Source organism: Arvicanthis niloticus, chromosome 29 (assembly GCF_011762505.2).
Source record: "Arvicanthis niloticus isolate mArvNil1 chromosome 29, mArvNil1.pat.X, whole genome shotgun sequence".
NCBI classification, from domain to species: Eukaryota; Metazoa; Chordata; class Mammalia; order Rodentia; family Muridae; genus Arvicanthis; species Arvicanthis niloticus.
In genome coordinates this window covers 2,573,013-2,590,935 of record NC_133437.1, presented here as the reverse complement: position 1 = coordinate 2,590,935, position 17,923 = coordinate 2,573,013, and the positions used below count along the sequence as shown (strand labels likewise).

The window sequence follows — 17,923 nt, the reverse complement described above, 5'->3', positions numbered from 1 at the left end:
GCTTTAAAAATCCTTTCAATGACTTGGAAATCAATATACTAAAAAAGAACATTATCTAATATGATCTGACTGTATGCACAAATATTCCAATTGAATTATTAAGTAATTATTAAGTAATTCGGCACCCTTAGTAAACAGGTATGAGGAGTAACAGCAACAAAGTACAGCTCTGTAGAAGTGACAGCAGTTTTGTGAAAGTCAGGTTTTACATCTTTTCCTTTCTACAGTGACTAACTTAATGATCTATTGTGGATTCTTAGGAAAACAAGGGCCTGAAACTCCAATATTCTAAGACCCAAGTCTACCCCTTCACACGACATGGGACAGTAAGCAAAGGTTTCTAATTTTACCATCAACAAGAACCTCTAGGAATTGCAAGCCGAGCATGCACAGAGCTCACTGTGCCAAGACACAGGACTTTCCTGTGTCACTTCATTGTGCTTCCACTTTCTAACTTGAATTAGGTTGTGAACTTTCATGACATAGACCCTGAGAATCAAACCAGCCAATACCATCTGCTGGGTCTCATTATTCTGATCTTCTATATTCTCAGCCAGCAACTGACTCAATTTTCTCCACAGTTCATAAAGCTCTTGTCTGTCTGCTCCATCTTCCTGCCGTGTCTTTATCAATCTACACCATGTCCGAGCCACCTGGTGAGAAGGAGATTGAAATAGTTATGTCACCATAAACTGAAAATGTCAAACCTAACAACCAAAATTATTTCATCTATTAACATGTAAAAACAGCAAAAGTATTACACCCCATCCTGTATGAACTCTGACCAAAAAAAGAAAAGGAAAAGTTGACTGGGCAAATTTCTAGAAGCCCTCTATCAGAAATATCACTAAGACACAAGACAGATGACTACATCCCCAACCCCCACAACTTAGAAGGTAACAATATGGCTCACTAAGTTCCACAGGTACACTACTTAGGAAACTAGTCTTAAAGTTAGGATATCCTAAATTTAAATTGTAATTCAGTTTCCAAAGCATTGTAACGTATTTCTCAAACTTTTGATATCGTACTGTATCTTAATTTTTAACTTTCATTAAAGCTACATGAAAGCCTTCTTCTAACATTTTACATGCAGTAGCTCAGAAGTCACTAGCCCACCTCTAGGTGTTTCTGCTCCTGGTGATACAGATCCACGAGTTTCTTACACACGTCACACCACTTCTGTCTGTCAACACTTGGGTTCAGAGAAAAGGAAAAAGAAATTTTAATTTGATAGCAGAAACCAAAGACTTAAAAGCCTGAAACAATTGATACTTCAGTATTATTTTATACAACAAGCCTAAAGATCATCTTTCATTATCTTGACCATAAATTTTAAAATTCCAAATTGAGTCAATCATCTTAATAGTCTTTTCAGTCTATTTCAACCACAAAAAAAAAAAAAAAAGGTGTGATAAACTTCTGGAAGAAAATTGTTTCTGAATTCTCAGTAAATGTTTATAGTCCTCCTACCTCTGTGGTAGTTATTTCTGGTTGTCAAGTGAACTACATCTGGAATTAACTAAAGACCAAGTCACTAGGTACAGCTGGGAGGGATTTTTCTTGACTGAATCATTTGAGGTGGGAAGACCCACCTTAAAATCTGGACCACATCTTCCGGTGGCAGTCAACACAAAGGACTTAAAAGAAGGAAGCTGCTTTTGTCTCCTTTCCCTCTGGCAAGTCCTTTCCTTCACTGGCAGTACAGCCTACTTCTTTGAAATTCCTAAGTTTGCTAAAGACCATTTGAGACATCCAGCCTCAAGGACCAAACTATTATTGGATTCATGGACTTTCCACTGTTGGACCACAGCCTGTCAGCCACTCTAATAAATCTATTTAGATATGCAGATTCTTTCTATCCATTTTCTTACTCTAGAGAGGCCTATCTAACACACTTCAATGAATAGAACTATTCTAATTCAAACTTGTAAAGAAACTAGCCTTTCCCCACATATTCCTACCTTTCATAGAGATCCAACAGCTTTTGGTAAACACCAGGTAAATCATCCTTAGCATTTATGTGATTACACTTCTCATACAAACTTGCTAGCCCCTAAAACAGGAAGTGGTAATGATCATTCTTAGCAAAATCTCATAACGTTACGAAATTCATTTATTGTGTGAAATAATGTACTAGCATCTACAAATTAGCATAGTTTACAGATGAAATGTGTGTGGAATTATCCTCCAAGTAAACTAAAGGTGGAAGGGAGACTTTATAGTATATTTAAAAATAATCTCCTAGATAGGAAGTTAGTGACAAACAGTATCCTTGTCATCTAAACCTCTAACTTGCAATTTAGAAAATTTGATTTTGCTCATGAGGCAAGTTTAAGTACTTCTTTTAACACTGGAACCTACATTTTGAAAACTGTAAAACAAGCGCTTGCCCTGTAGTACAAGAAAGAAAGCGTGTCTCCATACCTGCCAAGCGAGTATCTGCTCTGGTTCTAGCTCAGCAGCTTTCTTATAGGCACCCTGGGCCTGCTCGGGCTGGTCTAGCTCAGCTGCAGCAACGCCAATAAAAACCCAGGCATTATAGTTATTTTTCTCTTGTTTTAACACTGTCTGATAAAAAAAAAATTAAGAGTAAGTCATTACATTTTGGAAAACTAGTTAACAAACAACAAAACAATAGTCTGTTATGAATTGGGACACTAGATCTGCCACCAACAGGGCAACCTTAGAATCGTAGCTAGCCAGGCACTATAAATGAAAAACGATAAAGGGTTTGGAAAATGAGGCGTTTTTATGTAAAGTGCCCAAGAGATCTTGATACATACATCAAATGCCTTGCCCACCCACGAGAACAGTAATGCTCAGCCGCATTCCTGTCTCCGGCAGCACCTCATCGTATTTTCTTTTCCATAATAATATTTTCCCATATTAAAGATGAATTCTTCATGGCACTTATAAGTCAGTTCACCCTAATGTCAATATACCAAGCACGTTCAAATACACAATGGAGTAAATGATTAAATAACACTAGCCATCTAGAACAAAGGTTTATAGAGATGATGCTTTCAGAAATAAAAGTACCTGCTAAAGTGAAGTAAATAGTTTAAGTCAACAATTAGTATGTTCTAGAGAGAGAGAGGAAAAAAAAAAAAGAACCAGTAGCCTTTCAAGGTTTTTCATATTCTATGGAAAATCACCTTTCTATGAGTTGAACCTCTCCATTTGGGCTTCTGTGTATTTACACGCCTGCAGCAGTGTGTCACCAGTGTACAAGCTGCACTCCAGCCAACAACGCTGCCTCCTACAAACGTCAACCAGGTGTCTGCCAAAGTGAAACCTAACACTAGGGCTTGTTTTGCTTATGTTCTGAACACTAAGTACAACTGGTAGCATATAACTGCTTGTCAACTGACACAGCTTCATGTCAACTACCAACCACTAATTACTGTCTGACTAGAACCATCAGAGCTTCAGTATCTGAGATACATTTTAAAGGAAATAATCGCATACAAAAGAAGTGTGGTGAAAACAGAAAAGTCTGAGAGAACACAGAGAGAAAAGTACCTAACTGTATGCACACAACCTGGAGCCAGCTTCTCCAAAGGCAAAGCTCTATGAGACAGAACCACAGCAAATACACTCTTGGGTAGTTTTTTAGTGTTAACCAATTCTGGGTTACCAGAGATAAGAGAAATCTGCCATTGCTTTATACTCCACTATAAATTATAAGCTACCTGATGAAATTCATGTCAAAATTTTACAAATACCGACAGAATACCATGCTAAGTAAGGCAACAGGAACATGGGCCAGCCAAATGGCTCGGTGAGTCACCCAGGCTTACGGAATTAAGTTCAGTCCCTGAAACTCAACACAAAGGTATTGGCTCCACAAAGTTGTTCTCCGATCTCCACAAGTATATGCCCCATACCATGCACACATGCATCACACACACTAATAATAATATTAGTAACAGTAATAACTATGTGGACACACAAGCATATGAGCATTATCAGATAAGCTCCATGCTGAAGGAAATGGTTCCTCTTATCTCACTCCACACATATTACATCCTCCATCTGAACAAACTGTTCATCTTTTGTATCAGATTACTTCCATCATGGCTTCATATGTCTACTAACCTCAGTCATGAATATATTTTTATGAATATTCCTCTTACATTCAGAGAGGCTGGTACCTTGGCTGAATATCACAACCAAGTAAATAATAAACCCTGAGGCCACTAAAGAATTAGAATCAAATCAGGTGTAGTGACACACACTTAGTATCTCAGCACTCGGGTGGCAGAGGCAAGCGGATCTCTGTGAGTTCAAGGCCAGTCTGGTCTACAAAGAGAGTTCCAAGGGCAGACAAGCCTACACAGAGAGACCCTGTCTCAAAACAAACAAAACTAAACAAAGCAAAACAAAACAAAAATCCTGCTGTGTACTTAGCCTGTTTAGCCTGCCTTTAAGAGTACAATGTAACAAACAACCTTACCCTATTACACAGCTTTAATTTTAAATAGCATTTTCTTTCATGCTCCTTATTCAAAGAGTAATGCATGTTTGTCTATATGTGCACTATGATAAACATTTGCTGAAAACAGCAGACAGGTCAAAAGTATCCTTAAACCAATACCCGCCATACACACTGGAAGTCACGTGGACATAAGTAGTAAGTCTGTTGAGGCTTCACTGTCACGGTTGCTTTCCTAAGTGCTCCGGACCAGTGAAGTTCAGTCCCTTGCAAAACTCTGCTAACGAATGCCTTCCCTTTGTGATGCTTTCTATGCTGATCCAGTAAGGCTTAGCAAAGCCCTTTGTGAGGAACAAACTCCTGAGACAGCATTCAGGCAGGCACAGACTGAGACTCATACATCAGACAACTCTGAAACTATAGACAGATGGGTCACAGGGAGAGAAGCAGGGAGTCAAAATTGGGCTTGTTCTTGGCCAAAGTACTCCGCGAGGAACTGCTTTGATTTCTTCCTGTTAAGTGCGCCAGTGTGCTCTGGTGCCTCTGAGGCAACCTCTAATTTGTTATTGTAATGATCTCATTGTAACAGCTCTGGACCTCAGACCCTCTCCTTCCTACTCCTGTGGCTTCATTCTTCATTGCCGCACCTCCTCCAGCCTCCCATTCCTGCCTCCTCTGCCTTTCTCCCCATCACTCTTACCACCCAGAACTGACCCCCATCTCATCAGTCACAGATTTCACTTAGCACAGATCTTCAAATGAGCCCTTATGCCACCAGAACATAGAAGCCATCAGAGAAAAAGACTCTTATTTTCCCATCGCCAAATGGAGCCTTGTATGTATCTGCACCTATGTTTTTCCTGCTAAAACAGAAAAGGAACTAAAGGCCTCCTCTAATGATCTGGGCTGCACCCTGTTACCTCCCTAAGGACTTCTTGTCTACCGCCATCCTCTCTCTAGCAGAGTCAATGTCTCTTTAACAGGAACATTCCCATGAGCACACAAGAAAGCTTTAGAATCTTGATTCTTCTATCCACTGGTCAGATAGAATTTAGTATGTCAATACCTTAAAATAATGAAAATGTTCAGTAGGCAAGGTGGCCCAAAGGTTAAGGTTCCTGCTATCAAATCTAATGATTTGAGTTCAAGCCCCATGACCCACAGGATAGAAGGAGAAAAGTGAGTCCTACAACTTGCCCTCTGACCTCCACAAGCATAATCCACATAACAGACACATTTTAAAATATAGTACAAGCATAATAATAATAACAACAATAATAATAATAACAATGCTCAGGTATAGTGGCATTCCATAATGCAAGGCACTTATGATACTTCTGCCTTTGAAAACAGTGCTTTGATAATTTATCAATCAAGAATATTATGTGCAGCAATAGAAGCCCACCCCACTGATAAGGAAAGATGAGTTCAACTGCTCTACAGGTTCTACCACTTGACTGAATGTGTACAATAAAAGACTTACACCTACAAATAACCCATAAATTGATAATGTATTTGACTGTCCAAGAAACAACTACCCTTTACCTTGCAATGTTTCAAAGCTTCTTTGTACTCTTTGTTTCTGATTGCATCTCTTGCACTTTTTAGAGCAGTCTTCACTTCTTTGCTGGACATTCTATCAAGACAAGAAGCTGCAGTGAATCTACAAGAGTATCTCCCTAATGATAAGAGTCTCAGTAAACTTAACCATCTGAAAAAGAAAAATCTAATTCCTTCTCTCTGGAGTATGCTTTCCCTCCTGCTATACACACAGTTCATTCCCTCAATTCTTCAGATTTCTGTTCAAATGTCTCCTCACGTTGGACCACTTGCTGGGCAAGCTTCCTAAGATTTTAATCCTTCTCTTTCCTACTTAAAATCACTAATATCCCCGTATTAGTCCTTCCCTTGCTTTATTTTACTTCCAAGTACTAACACATCTCCTGTACCATATATTCTACATCTCTACTCTATTACGTGTTTCCTCATCCCAGCAGAATCTAAGTTCTGTATAAATAGGGTTTTGTCTGTTTTTGTTTTTCTATCTCTAGGACTTAGCCTGACAAATTCAAGTGACCAATAAATACATGTTAAATGCGGCTGTATTAGAATTATACTCACTCTCCACACATTTAGCTAAAATACAGATGATCCTATAAACCAAGATCTAGAATATATAGTAATCCCAAGCCAATTTTAAAAGCAAGATTCAATAAAACTCAAGGAGTTCAAGGTCAACCCCTGCTACATAGCAAGTTCAAAGCCAACCTTCCCTACATGAAACTTTATACAGTAATTTAAATTTTAAAAGTTATTTTAAAATTTTTAAACATATTTTACTTTATAGGCAAAGTATTTCATTTAATATTAAAGTACATTAATTTAATTTTGTCTATTTAATTTAATTTTGCCCATGTTAATATTTTATAAGTTACTGACTTACCCAAACCAAATGCAATCACAATGTTTTTTTAATCATACAATTCTTAAAAGAAAGAAACATTTGCATTTTCTGCTGACTTGACCACTTTCTAATCTCATCATAAAGATAAAACAAAGGTAAATACTAAGCAGCTACAGACTTCAGATATTCAGAGTAACAAATCCCACAGTATACTCCCATAGTATTTAAATACAGTAAAGGAACAGAGTAACTATTCTCCCACAGTAAGTACACTAAAATATTTCACAAGCATAGTACATGGACACAATCCATTAACATAGGACATGAACACAGTAGATTAATGTTACACTAATATAGTACACAAAACTGTATATGAACACAGTACATTAACACTTTATGCAAAGACAATACACTAACACTGTACATACACTACATTAACACAATACACCAACACAGACATTAACACGACACACTAATGAAGTACTCTAACAATGTATACCAACAAAGCATATTAACACTCATGGAGCATACTAATGTCATACACCAACACAATACACTAATGTAGTATATTAACACTATACACAAACAGTACATTAATGCAGAATAATACTATACACAAACACAGTACACTAACAGTATACTAACACTTTACACAAACACAGTACACAATCATTGTACACTAACACAATACACTCATGCCATACACTAACAGTATACACAAATACAGTACACTATTACAATACACTAACATAGTACACTAATTTAATACACTAATATAACACACTAACATGTAACACTAATATAGAACACTAACATATTACACTAATGTAATACACCAACATACTACACTAATGCACTACATTAATACAGTATACACTAACACGCTACACTGATGCAGTGCACTAACATGGTATACTAACATAGTATACTAAAACAATATACTAACAGAATTATTACCAGTACATTCTATCCAAACTGAAATGCACAAGAATGAAACAAAAGAAATCTATGAGATTAGAGTTAGAGGCTTGAAGATAAGGTTGTTTTAACTTAAGAAAGCTAACATTCAGTATAACATAAAAATTATGACACTGTAAAATCGGTTTATCTGTGATATATTCAGATTTCTCAAATATAATGTAACATCTTGTTGCAATAATTACTTAATTACAAATCATATCATATCATCTTTGAATGACTAGCTTACCTGAGAGTATCTTAGAGGTGAACCAGAGAAAAAGTGTTTTTAGTTTATGAGTCTTGATGACAGCAGTTAACAAAGTTTAGCACTGATTTCACACTTTTCTTAAGCCACGTCCCTCTGCAAGGTAACCTGTAGACAATAAATAAATAAATAAATAAATAAATAAATAAATAAAAATTAGGATAACTGACCCAGATAAACAGAGAGATCCAAGTAAAAATTAAACTAAAGGCCTTAGGTGGAAGCATAAACAAGAAAGAAACAACAGACAATCTCCACATGGGCTCTAAGCTCTCCAATGCGAGACAAAATACAAAAGGCCCTGTTTCCCTAAAGAATACAATCTAAATCAGGAGAAACATCTTCGACTTCATATGAACCCTGAGAGAACCAAATGCCAGACTAACAGTGAGACAGGCAGGTACAGTAGGAGTTTAGAGAAGACACACTGTGTGAAGTAATACATAACTACTAAGAGAAGACAGGCCGAAACAATGGAGAAGAAAGAGCATCCATCAAGTCAGAGACATTGCATAAGGAGAAAAGAGAGAACAGGAGAATAAGAAAAGGAAGCAAGACAGAATGAGAAAATCACACTTAATAGGCCACAGTAGATACACCAAATATCAGAAGCAGATTAGGGTTAAGTAGAGCAGCTGATGATTACAGGTCTGGAGAGTCAGGCAGACAAGCTTAGACTAAGGACAGCTAGAAAGCATCAGAGACTACATCACATCTGGAGCCCACTAGAAATGCACACTTTCTCATGATAACAGCTGCTGTATTCAGTACCTTCCATATCTACCTACTTCCAAATGTAATTCTTTACACTGAAATGGAATCATCTACTCTCTTTCCATTCCTTCTTTGCTTAGCCATAGGATGCTGCAGGCTCTCAGGTACTCCTTTCTCCTAACACATATGTACATGAATGCATATATGTGCATGCATGTAAGTTTCAAACACAAAGTAATTTGTTCCTGAAAGTAACTATTTTTAAATAGGACGGGAAGAGGCCCATTAACTATTTTTTTAAATAAACATTAGAAAACTGACTGCCCGTGACTTAGCACGCTGCTCCCCTCGTACCTGTTACCAGGCCTCCATCCTCCTCCTGAACTGAATGTCAAGTTCTTCCTTACCCATTTTTCACCTAAATTAAGTAAACACAAGCATGAGATAGTGATATTCAACACACAAATCCTTCTACATTTTTTAAAAATTAAATTCACCATGACCATAACTTAAAACATGAAAAATCAACCTATATGGTTTTCAGTCTTTCATCTTTCAGAGAGCCACTAATCTTCACCTACAAATTTCTGAACTGGTTTAAATCAGGACTTAAGCTGTTCCAATCATGTCTCCTTTTCACCTGCAAAATGTTATGCAACCCTGAGTACAGAGGCCTAGAAACAAAGGTATACAATCAATATGACAGCAAACATAAAGAAATTTATTTTAAAACAATTATTTGGTATGCATATAATTAAAGAACAAAGAAATTTGTATAATAGTGAAATGCATAAAGAAATCCTCGCTTGCAGTTTTTTTCCTTTATAACCCCCTTCACCTAGAGCTGGGGGTCACTCTCCTTCCTGTTCCATCAGGAAGGTTTGTAGGCCAAGCTCGAGCTTAAGTAAAGGCTCTCATGTGCTTACATCAGAGTTGTGGTCCCTGGTGGTATCTTGGGGGTCTCGTGAACTGGGCATAATATCGTAGGGGCTTGTCTGCGATTCCCCAGCAGATCCCCGGGATCCCCAACCCAGAGAGTCTAGTGCAGGGCGATGAGTATTCAGTATTTCTGTATTGTCTTTGTGTCTCTATTCTCAACTTTTGTTTCTTGAAAATGCCTGAGTAGCCGGGCGGTGGGCGGTGGTGGCGCACGCCTTTAATCCCAGCACTTGGGAGGCAGAGGCAGGCAGATCTCTGAGTTCGAGGCCAGCCTGATCTACAGAGTGAGTTCCAGGACAGCCAGGGCTACGCAGAGAAACCCTATCTCGAAAAACCAAAAAAAAAAAAAAAAAGAAAAGAAAAGAAAATTCCTGTGTCTAAGTAAGTGGCTAAGAGGGGACAAGCTGGAGGGTCAGAGCAACAGGAAGCAGGAAGACATTCCTGACTCCAAAGGTGAATCAGTCACCCGTTGGGCGTGGGGAGGGGGTAGAAACTTTTGGTAGAAGAAGAGGACCCTCACCATCAGTTACTTTCCTCCTCGTGCTGCCTTCAATTTGCCTTCAATTTCCAAGGCATGAGTCTGTGAGTCCGAGTGTTTGGATTCACTTCTGATTGCAGTCGCTAAGCAGCTACGTCATGCGTGTTTGTTTGTCTACTGTGTTCCTTGTGGTATTTGGTTTCTATCTGTACTGGACTTTGATGGATGCTACGGGACAGACTGATTCTCACCCTCTTGATATCGCTTTAGCTCATTTAAGGAAGTTAGGGCCAGATGTGAGAAAAGGGAAAATGACCACTTACTGCAGCTTGAGGTGGCTAACTTTTGATGTTGGATGGCCACCAGACAGGGCTCTTTCATCTCCCCACTATGTCACCAGTGGCATCAGCTTTTGGGTTGGGAGGGGGACTCGTACAGGGCATGAGAAGTAGATGCACTGTGTTCCTTGACATTAGGCTGAAGAGATGGCTCCGAGGTTAAAAAACACTGACTTGTCTTCCAGAGGTACTGAGTTCAATTCCCAGCAATCACTTGGTGACTCCCTTTTTTTCTCAGGACAGACCCTTTTATGGCTCACACAGGCTTATCTCCCTTCCCCTCCCCCTCTGCTGAGCTCAGGCACAGTGCACACTGACATCCAGGGTCTTTAGAAGGTCTAAGGCTGGGGCCTCCGGCAGCCCTAACCAGGCTTGCCCTGAGTTGGGAGGTGAGTTCCCAGAGAGCAGGGCTCTGCGCCTGGACAGACTGGACAGGAGAGGCCCCAAGCGGGCAGATGTATCTCACCAGAGCTTGGAACAGACTCCTGGTCACTTATTTTGTTCAGTAAATGGCTACCCTTCTTGCCAGGTGAAGTGCTCACTCCCTGTCTGATCAGATGTGGTCTCTGAGTTGTAAAGAGAGAGTCTTCACTGACACTATCCTGCCACACTCAGCCCACTGAGAAGCAACAACCACTCCCTTCCATGCGCTTTGGGCACTCAGTGCAGTCGCCTATCCAAAGCTCTTAAAGGTTCTTTTCACCACAGACAGAAGCCAAGAAACTGGCTCCTGGCCCCATGGGGAACCCACTCAGACTGGGACTTCAACATGATGGAAGACAGAAAGCATCTCCAGATTCACCACCAGGCTCTTTCAGCAGGTCTCAACAATAATTTGGCCAAGGTTTAGATATGATATTAGACAAGAAACTGATAAAAGTCCAATGGCATTTCTTAAATGGGTCATGAAGGCTATATGTGTAAGGCTATGTAAGGCTATACACACATGGACCCTGAGAAAACAAAGTTTTCTACCAGGCTAGCATGGTAGCCCTGGCTTTCACTAATTAGTGCTGCACATTAAGAAGAAGTTACAGGGACATAAAAGATTTAAAAAAAAAAAAAGTCATTGAGGGATTCTAATGGAAGTTACAGAGAGACACAGAGAGAGAAAGAGAGAGGGGGGGAGAGAGGGAGGGAGAGAGAAACAAAAAAAGTACAGATCAAGACAGGAAAGATAGTAAATAGAGGTTTGGCTAGAGTCCTTCTAGCCAGCAAAGCCTCAGATCCAAGAGAAAAGAAATGCCAGTCTTCAACAGACTGCTGGAGAAAGAGTAGCTAAAGGAATCTTAACCCAAACTCTAGGACCATGGAAACAGCCAGAGACTTATTTATCAAACTGGACCCAATGACAACAGGATGGCCACCTTGCCTACATATTATTGTAGCCACAAGACTGTTGGTCAAAGATGCAGATAAATTAACTTTGGAACAGAACTGGATCATGATTACCCACCCACACCCCCCACCCCATGCAATTGAAAGGGTACTCAAGCAGCCTTCTGATTGAGGGCTCAGTAGTGTTTACATGATTCACTATCAGTATCAGACTTTATTAATCAACCCTGGCTAAGTTATTTTCCAGCCGCCTGTTTCTCTGAACACTGAGACTCTCCTACCCCATCCTGACTTAGACTGCCCACTCCACCAATGTAGTGAGGTTCTGGTCCAGGTACACAGTACTCAACCTGACTTGAGGGACTCTCCTCTGTTGAAGGCAGAACAGACCTGGTTTACGGACAGAGCAGCTTCATCCATGAGGGTCAGAGGAGAGCAGAGCGGTGGTGACTACAAAAATGGAGGTGATCTGGATTCAGTCTCTTCCTCCAGGCACTTCAGCTCAAAGGGCCAAGCTAGTAACATTAACACAAGCCCTTGTCATGGGGAAAAAACTGGCTGTTAACATCTATACATCCAGCCAGCCAGCCAGACATGTATTTTCAACTGCTTATGTACATGGAGCCATTTACCAAAAACAAGAGCTCCTAACAGCAGAACTGTCAAAAATAACGAGGAAATTATACAGTGTCTTAAAGCCCTCTGGCTGTAATAATAATAATAATAATAATAATAATAATAATAATAATAATAATAATAATAATAATAATTCATTGCTGAGGGCACCAAAAAGGAACAGTACCAATGGCTAGGCTAGAGGTATGACCTGGCTGACAAGGCTGCTAAGGAGATAGCCTTCCTGGAAACAGCCATCTCTGGACTGACCACTGTTCTACCTGAACCACCCAGAACAACTGATATACACAGAAGAAAAAATTAAATAGGCTAATGGAGATCAACTAAAGACAAGCTAACATTACCCACCTCTTCAACAAGAACCATTCTCAGGAAGCTCCACAGAGTCACTCACATGGGAGTGAGATGAATGGCGGATGCAGTTGAGACCATCTAAGGTGACTTTCAAAGATATACAGGGCACTCCTGAGGATATAGTGACAAGCTATAAAGCTTGTCAACTGACCAAAACTCCCAGCAACCCCAAACATCCAGGTTCCTGACTGTGAGATATGAGGCTGGAGGCCTAGTAGGAAAGTTAATTTTACAGAGGTCAAGCTCGAAAGATGCGGCTACAAGTCTCTGCTGGTATTTGTGGACACTTTTCCCAGATGGACAGAGGACTTCCCAGCTAAGGCTGAGACAACAATGGTAATGGCCAAGAAACTGCTGGAGGATATCTTACCCAGATACAGATTTCCTCATATGATAGGGTCCAACAATGGAACAGCATTTGTGTCCAAGGTATGTCAGGATGTAGCAAAATCCATTGGGGCAGACTGAAAATTACATTATACATACTGACCCCAAAGTTCAGGGCAGGTAAAAAAAAAATAGATAAAATGTTAAAAGAGACCTTAATAAATTAGCCTTGGAGACTGGTGGAGACTGGATGATGCTCCTTCCCTTTGCCTTACATCAGGTAAGGAATTCTCCTTGCCAGATAAGACCCTCTGATTGTATATGGTAGCCCAGCCCCCGATATACCCAGCCTACAGTTGGCAGCCACTGCAGAACTAGAATATGATGATTTCATATTGAGGGTCAGAGCTACCCAATGGTCTAAATTATGTGCCCTCTATAAAGCAGGCCTGGTTCCAGAACCGCACAAATCAAGGAGAATGGGTCTCTGTGAGATTTCGCCAAGGCATACTTAAACCCAGGTAAAAAGGACCTTACATCACCCTGTTGACCCCACCAACTGCCATCAAAGTAGATAAAATCACCACCTGGGTACACTACACTCAATCCAGACCTGCCATTTCACTCTCCCCAAAAGAAGACTACCTGACTCCAGCTGTTCTGAAATAGAGGGTTCAAAAGGACACCAATCCCCTCAAGGTAATGTTGACTCAGTCTGAGTCCTGAGTCTGTTGTCCTACTAACTGTATGTACTGTGTGTATTCCATCACCCCCTTTATGAAGACATTGGGTTAAGAACTGAATATGATGTTTCTGAAAGGGATTCTACATGTAGACGGTCACAAAAAGGTCCAGCACTAACCTTCCAGACTATATTTGGACAGGGTATCTGACTGGAAAAGTCCCCTTGTCACATCAACCCCTCTGCAATCAGATCATTCCCATAGTGCATTCCAAATGGATTATTCTCCCAGAACAGGCACAGTGGGCCTGTTCAACAGGACTCATTCCTTGCATGGATAGGGTGGTTCTTAATTCTTCTACCCCTGATGGATTCTATATTTTGGTTCAATTAGTGCCCCATATAACCTATTATTCAGAGAAAATGGTATTGAGAGCCTTAGTAAGACAAATTGAGAGAGGCCTTATGAGACAAAAGAGAAAACCTGTCTCTTTGACTTTAACATTAATTCTAGGGGCAGGGCTAGCCGGGGCCAGCACTGGGATAGCTGTGCTAACATTACAAGAAAAAAAGTTATAACAGTTTAAAGACAGACAAAAATGAAGACATCTAACAATGTAGATTCTCTTGCTGAAGTGGTGTTATAAAAGAGGCAGAAATTAGACTTAGTCTTCCTACAACAAGGAGAGCTATATGGCACCTTACATGAGAAATGCTGCTTTTATGTTAGCCATTGTAGTCATTCGTAAGTCATCAACTAAGGTGAGAGAAAGCCTGGACAGGTATCAGAGGGGAAAAAAAGATCTAAAAGTTGATACCTTTCACTATTTGATTCCTTCCCCTGGTTAACAACTCTCATTTCCACCTTCATGAGACCATTAGTTATCCTTTTACTTCTCCTTACCTTTAGATCATGTATCATAAACAAGCTTTTACAATATACAAAACGGAGATTGGGGACTATTAAATTAATGATAATGAGATCTTACTATCAACAAATTAACACAAATAATCCTCAAGGAGCCCAAGATTGGCCTCCAAAGCAACTAGTAGATGGGGAAATGAAGGAGCTGAGGTAGCAGAATAAACTCCATTTTGTTTTCAAGACTCCATTCTAAGTTAACTTGCCGTTAGAGAGGCATGGCCAATGAAGAGGCAAAAAACCAAGAAGACAGAATCCATTTGTCCTCCAAACTCCATTGTCAACTCAAAGCTGTTGTCTTTGGAGAAAGCTACTGTCTAGAAAGCTACTATCTGCTGTCTTTGAAATGATATGGCCCTTGTCCTTGGACTCTGGGAAAGAGACCAGCATTCCTTTACCCTCTCATGTAATGTCAAGGCTTAGAAACCCCTGCTTCCGGGGTTTTTTTTTTTTTTTTTTTTTCCCTTTATAACCCCCTTCACCTAGAGCTGGGGGTCACTTTCCTTCCTGTTCCATCAGGAAGGTTTGTAGGCCAAGCTCTAGCTTAAATAAAGACTTTCATGTGCTTGTATCAGAGTTGTGGCCCCTGGTGGTCTCTTGTGAACTGGGCATAACAACAGTATCTTCAACAACCTTCAGAATTTTCAAAATCACTATTTTGATTTTAGAATATCAATGATAAGAACACTCCTCTCCATACATACACAGCAGACAGTGGCAGAAGCAACAATAGGGTCATTTCAGAACTGTTGGAAATCCTGTCCTCATCCCAAACTCAAAATAATATGGTTACCTAAACAAGACCTGAGAATCACAGTGCCGGCTGAAATCCCAGTATGAATGCTGCAAATCGCAGAAAGCCCCACCTCTATCTAGATGAGCTGTAGGCAATTAATGACTGCTCAGAGAGATCTGAGAACACTAATCGGTTATCCAATACCTAAAACATATGCATATGAGCAACAATAAATTGACTCAGCAGGTTGTGTTTACATATTCATTTCTATATGTGTATACATGTGTGTATAACAATAATAATTAAAAACAAGTTATGAATTTAACAGGACCTAATTGTAGGAAAACATGCAAAGCACCAGAAAGATTTGGGAAAATGATGTAAATACGGTACACGTAATTTTTTAATTAAAAAAATAAACTCGACCCATCTGCAGCCTCATTCCTCGCTCTCTGAAGAGGTGATCTTCTTACCTGTTTAACTCACAACTATCATCAAACTTGAGTAGATCCTCTTCAAATCAGCTATTACACAAGTACTAATAATAAAGCTTGAGGTACTCCTGGGCTACTCAACAAAAACATATGCGAATTTTTAATTGTCCTATGGAGATGTGTGCTCCTTGCCAACTGAGTACCCAAAAGCAAGGCTCATATTATTTGTAGCCCCTTATGTAATCCATCTGTTGGCTAGTTTTATGACAACTTGACTGAAGCTAAAGTCATCTGAGAGGAGGCAATCTCAAATGCCTCTAAAGACTAGGCTGCAGGCAAGCTTGTTGAGTATTTTCTTAATTGGTGATTGATGGGGGGAAAGCCCAATCCATAGTAGGTGGGACAACACCTGGGCTGGTGGTACTAGGTTTTGTAGAAAGCAGGCTGAGCAAGCCACGGGGAGCAAGCCAGTAAGCAGCACTCCTCCATGCCCTCTGCATCAGCTCCAGCCTCCAGGTTCTAGCCTTGTTTGAGTTCCAGTCCTGACTTCCTTTGATGATGAAATGTGATGTGGAAGTGTAAGCCAAATAAACCCTTTCCTGCCCAGATTGCTTTGGTCATGGTGTTTCATCACAGTACTAGTGACTCTAACTATGACACAATCTTGTTGAGTAGTACACAGAAAATACATGACTAACGATCTAGCTTCCAAAGTCTAGATCAGAAAAAGACACGTGTCAATACTCACATTACTCTTTTGGAGAGCCCTCCAGTATTCTAACTTGTGAATCTTGCTTCTCCCAACTATTCAGTCTGCTTGCTCTTACTTCTGCCTAGTCTCATGTTACTCATAACAAGGCCAAGTTGAAGTGTTAAGCATACAACCTGCGCCATACCAAATTCACACCAGTCCTGTCCTGTAACATTTCTGACCTATATCAGCATGGTGCAGGAAATCTGTGGCTACCATACAGATCTCAGTGTCCCATCACAATGTATACTGGAATCTTAAAGCCTCTGGAAAATCCAAATACCCCAAAACAGCTGAATGTAGAAACTCTAAACTCTGTCATCACAGAACTCTCAGCTCAGTGAAAGTGAGCTGACACTTTGAAAACACTAGCATGCTCCAGAAAATAGATGGGGATATTACTGCTTTGGGGAGGGGAGGGGATTGTAGATTTTTATTATTATTATTATTCAACTATTACCCATCCTTTTTAATGCCTTTTCTAGTCTTAGACTTTTACAAGTATGTATCTCTATGTCTCCCAAAACTGACTGGAAGTTCTTTGGGAAATTCTGTTACTTTGGATATTAAAAGCCTTGCAGAAGACCATAAGCTAGATCCAGACTGTTCAACCAAACACTTCTCTAACTTCTTAAGAATAGAATATTTTTCCTAAAGCAACCTGTTCCTAACACAGAAATCACTAGTTGATGATATAAACCTAGACATACAGAGATCTGAGATTGTTGTGGGATAATTGTGACCTGCTGTGTTATATAGAAATTTCTTTCAAATTAAAACATCCCATCCTGGTGGCAGACTGCTTAAGACTCAAAAAATAAAGTTTATAAGGCTCAAGAAATAAACAACTTACAAGTCTCAAAAAGCACCTGAAACTGACATCTTCCTCTGGGTTCCTTTCCCAAGGTAAAATAAGCAGTAACAAAATGAAGAGCAGGATACTCTGCAAGTAGCTGAGCTATTAACAGGTTATACAGGGAGCTTCCAGAACACAGCCTTCATGAATCATCACCCATGTTGCAATGGCTTTTCAGTGATGCAGCTACCTTTGAGTCATCCATATTCCCCTAAGTAGCCCCACACCCATGCTCCATAAGTAAGTCCAAGAAGCTCATCAGTTCAGCTTGCTTGTTCATGTTTCCACAAGAAAAGTCAAAAGTACCCCAAAATTCATTTATCATACATCAAAGAACTTCAGAATACAACA

General features: G+C 39.9%; 1 protein-coding gene across 12 annotated transcripts in view; it reads right to left on the bottom strand.

The window, feature by feature from the left end:
* Skic3 (SKI3 subunit of superkiller complex) overlaps positions 1-17,923 on the bottom strand; it is a 102,954-nt gene that overhangs the window by 81,593 nt on the left and 3,438 nt on the right. For 3 of the 12 annotated variants that reach the window (XM_076927028.1, XM_076927030.1, XM_076927029.1), the window contains exons 3-10: positions 12,265-12,389; positions 9,136-9,199; positions 8,050-8,175; positions 5,984-6,074; positions 2,428-2,571; positions 1,965-2,056; positions 1,120-1,195; positions 513-653 (exon numbers count right to left, since the gene is read on the bottom strand). In XM_076927028.1, coding sequence (XP_076783143.1) covers positions 513-653; positions 1,120-1,195; positions 1,965-2,056; positions 2,428-2,571; positions 5,984-6,073 — 543 coding nt within the window. In that variant the 5' untranslated portion in view covers position 6,074; positions 8,050-8,175; positions 9,136-9,199; positions 12,265-12,389. Of the gene's footprint in view, positions 1-512; positions 654-1,119; positions 1,196-1,964; positions 2,057-2,427; positions 2,572-5,983; positions 6,075-7,788; positions 7,818-8,049; positions 8,176-9,135; positions 9,200-12,264; positions 12,390-17,923 lie in introns of those variants that run through there. The other 9 variants (XM_076927023.1, XM_076927025.1, XM_076927024.1 and 6 more) reach the window with 5 other exon arrangements.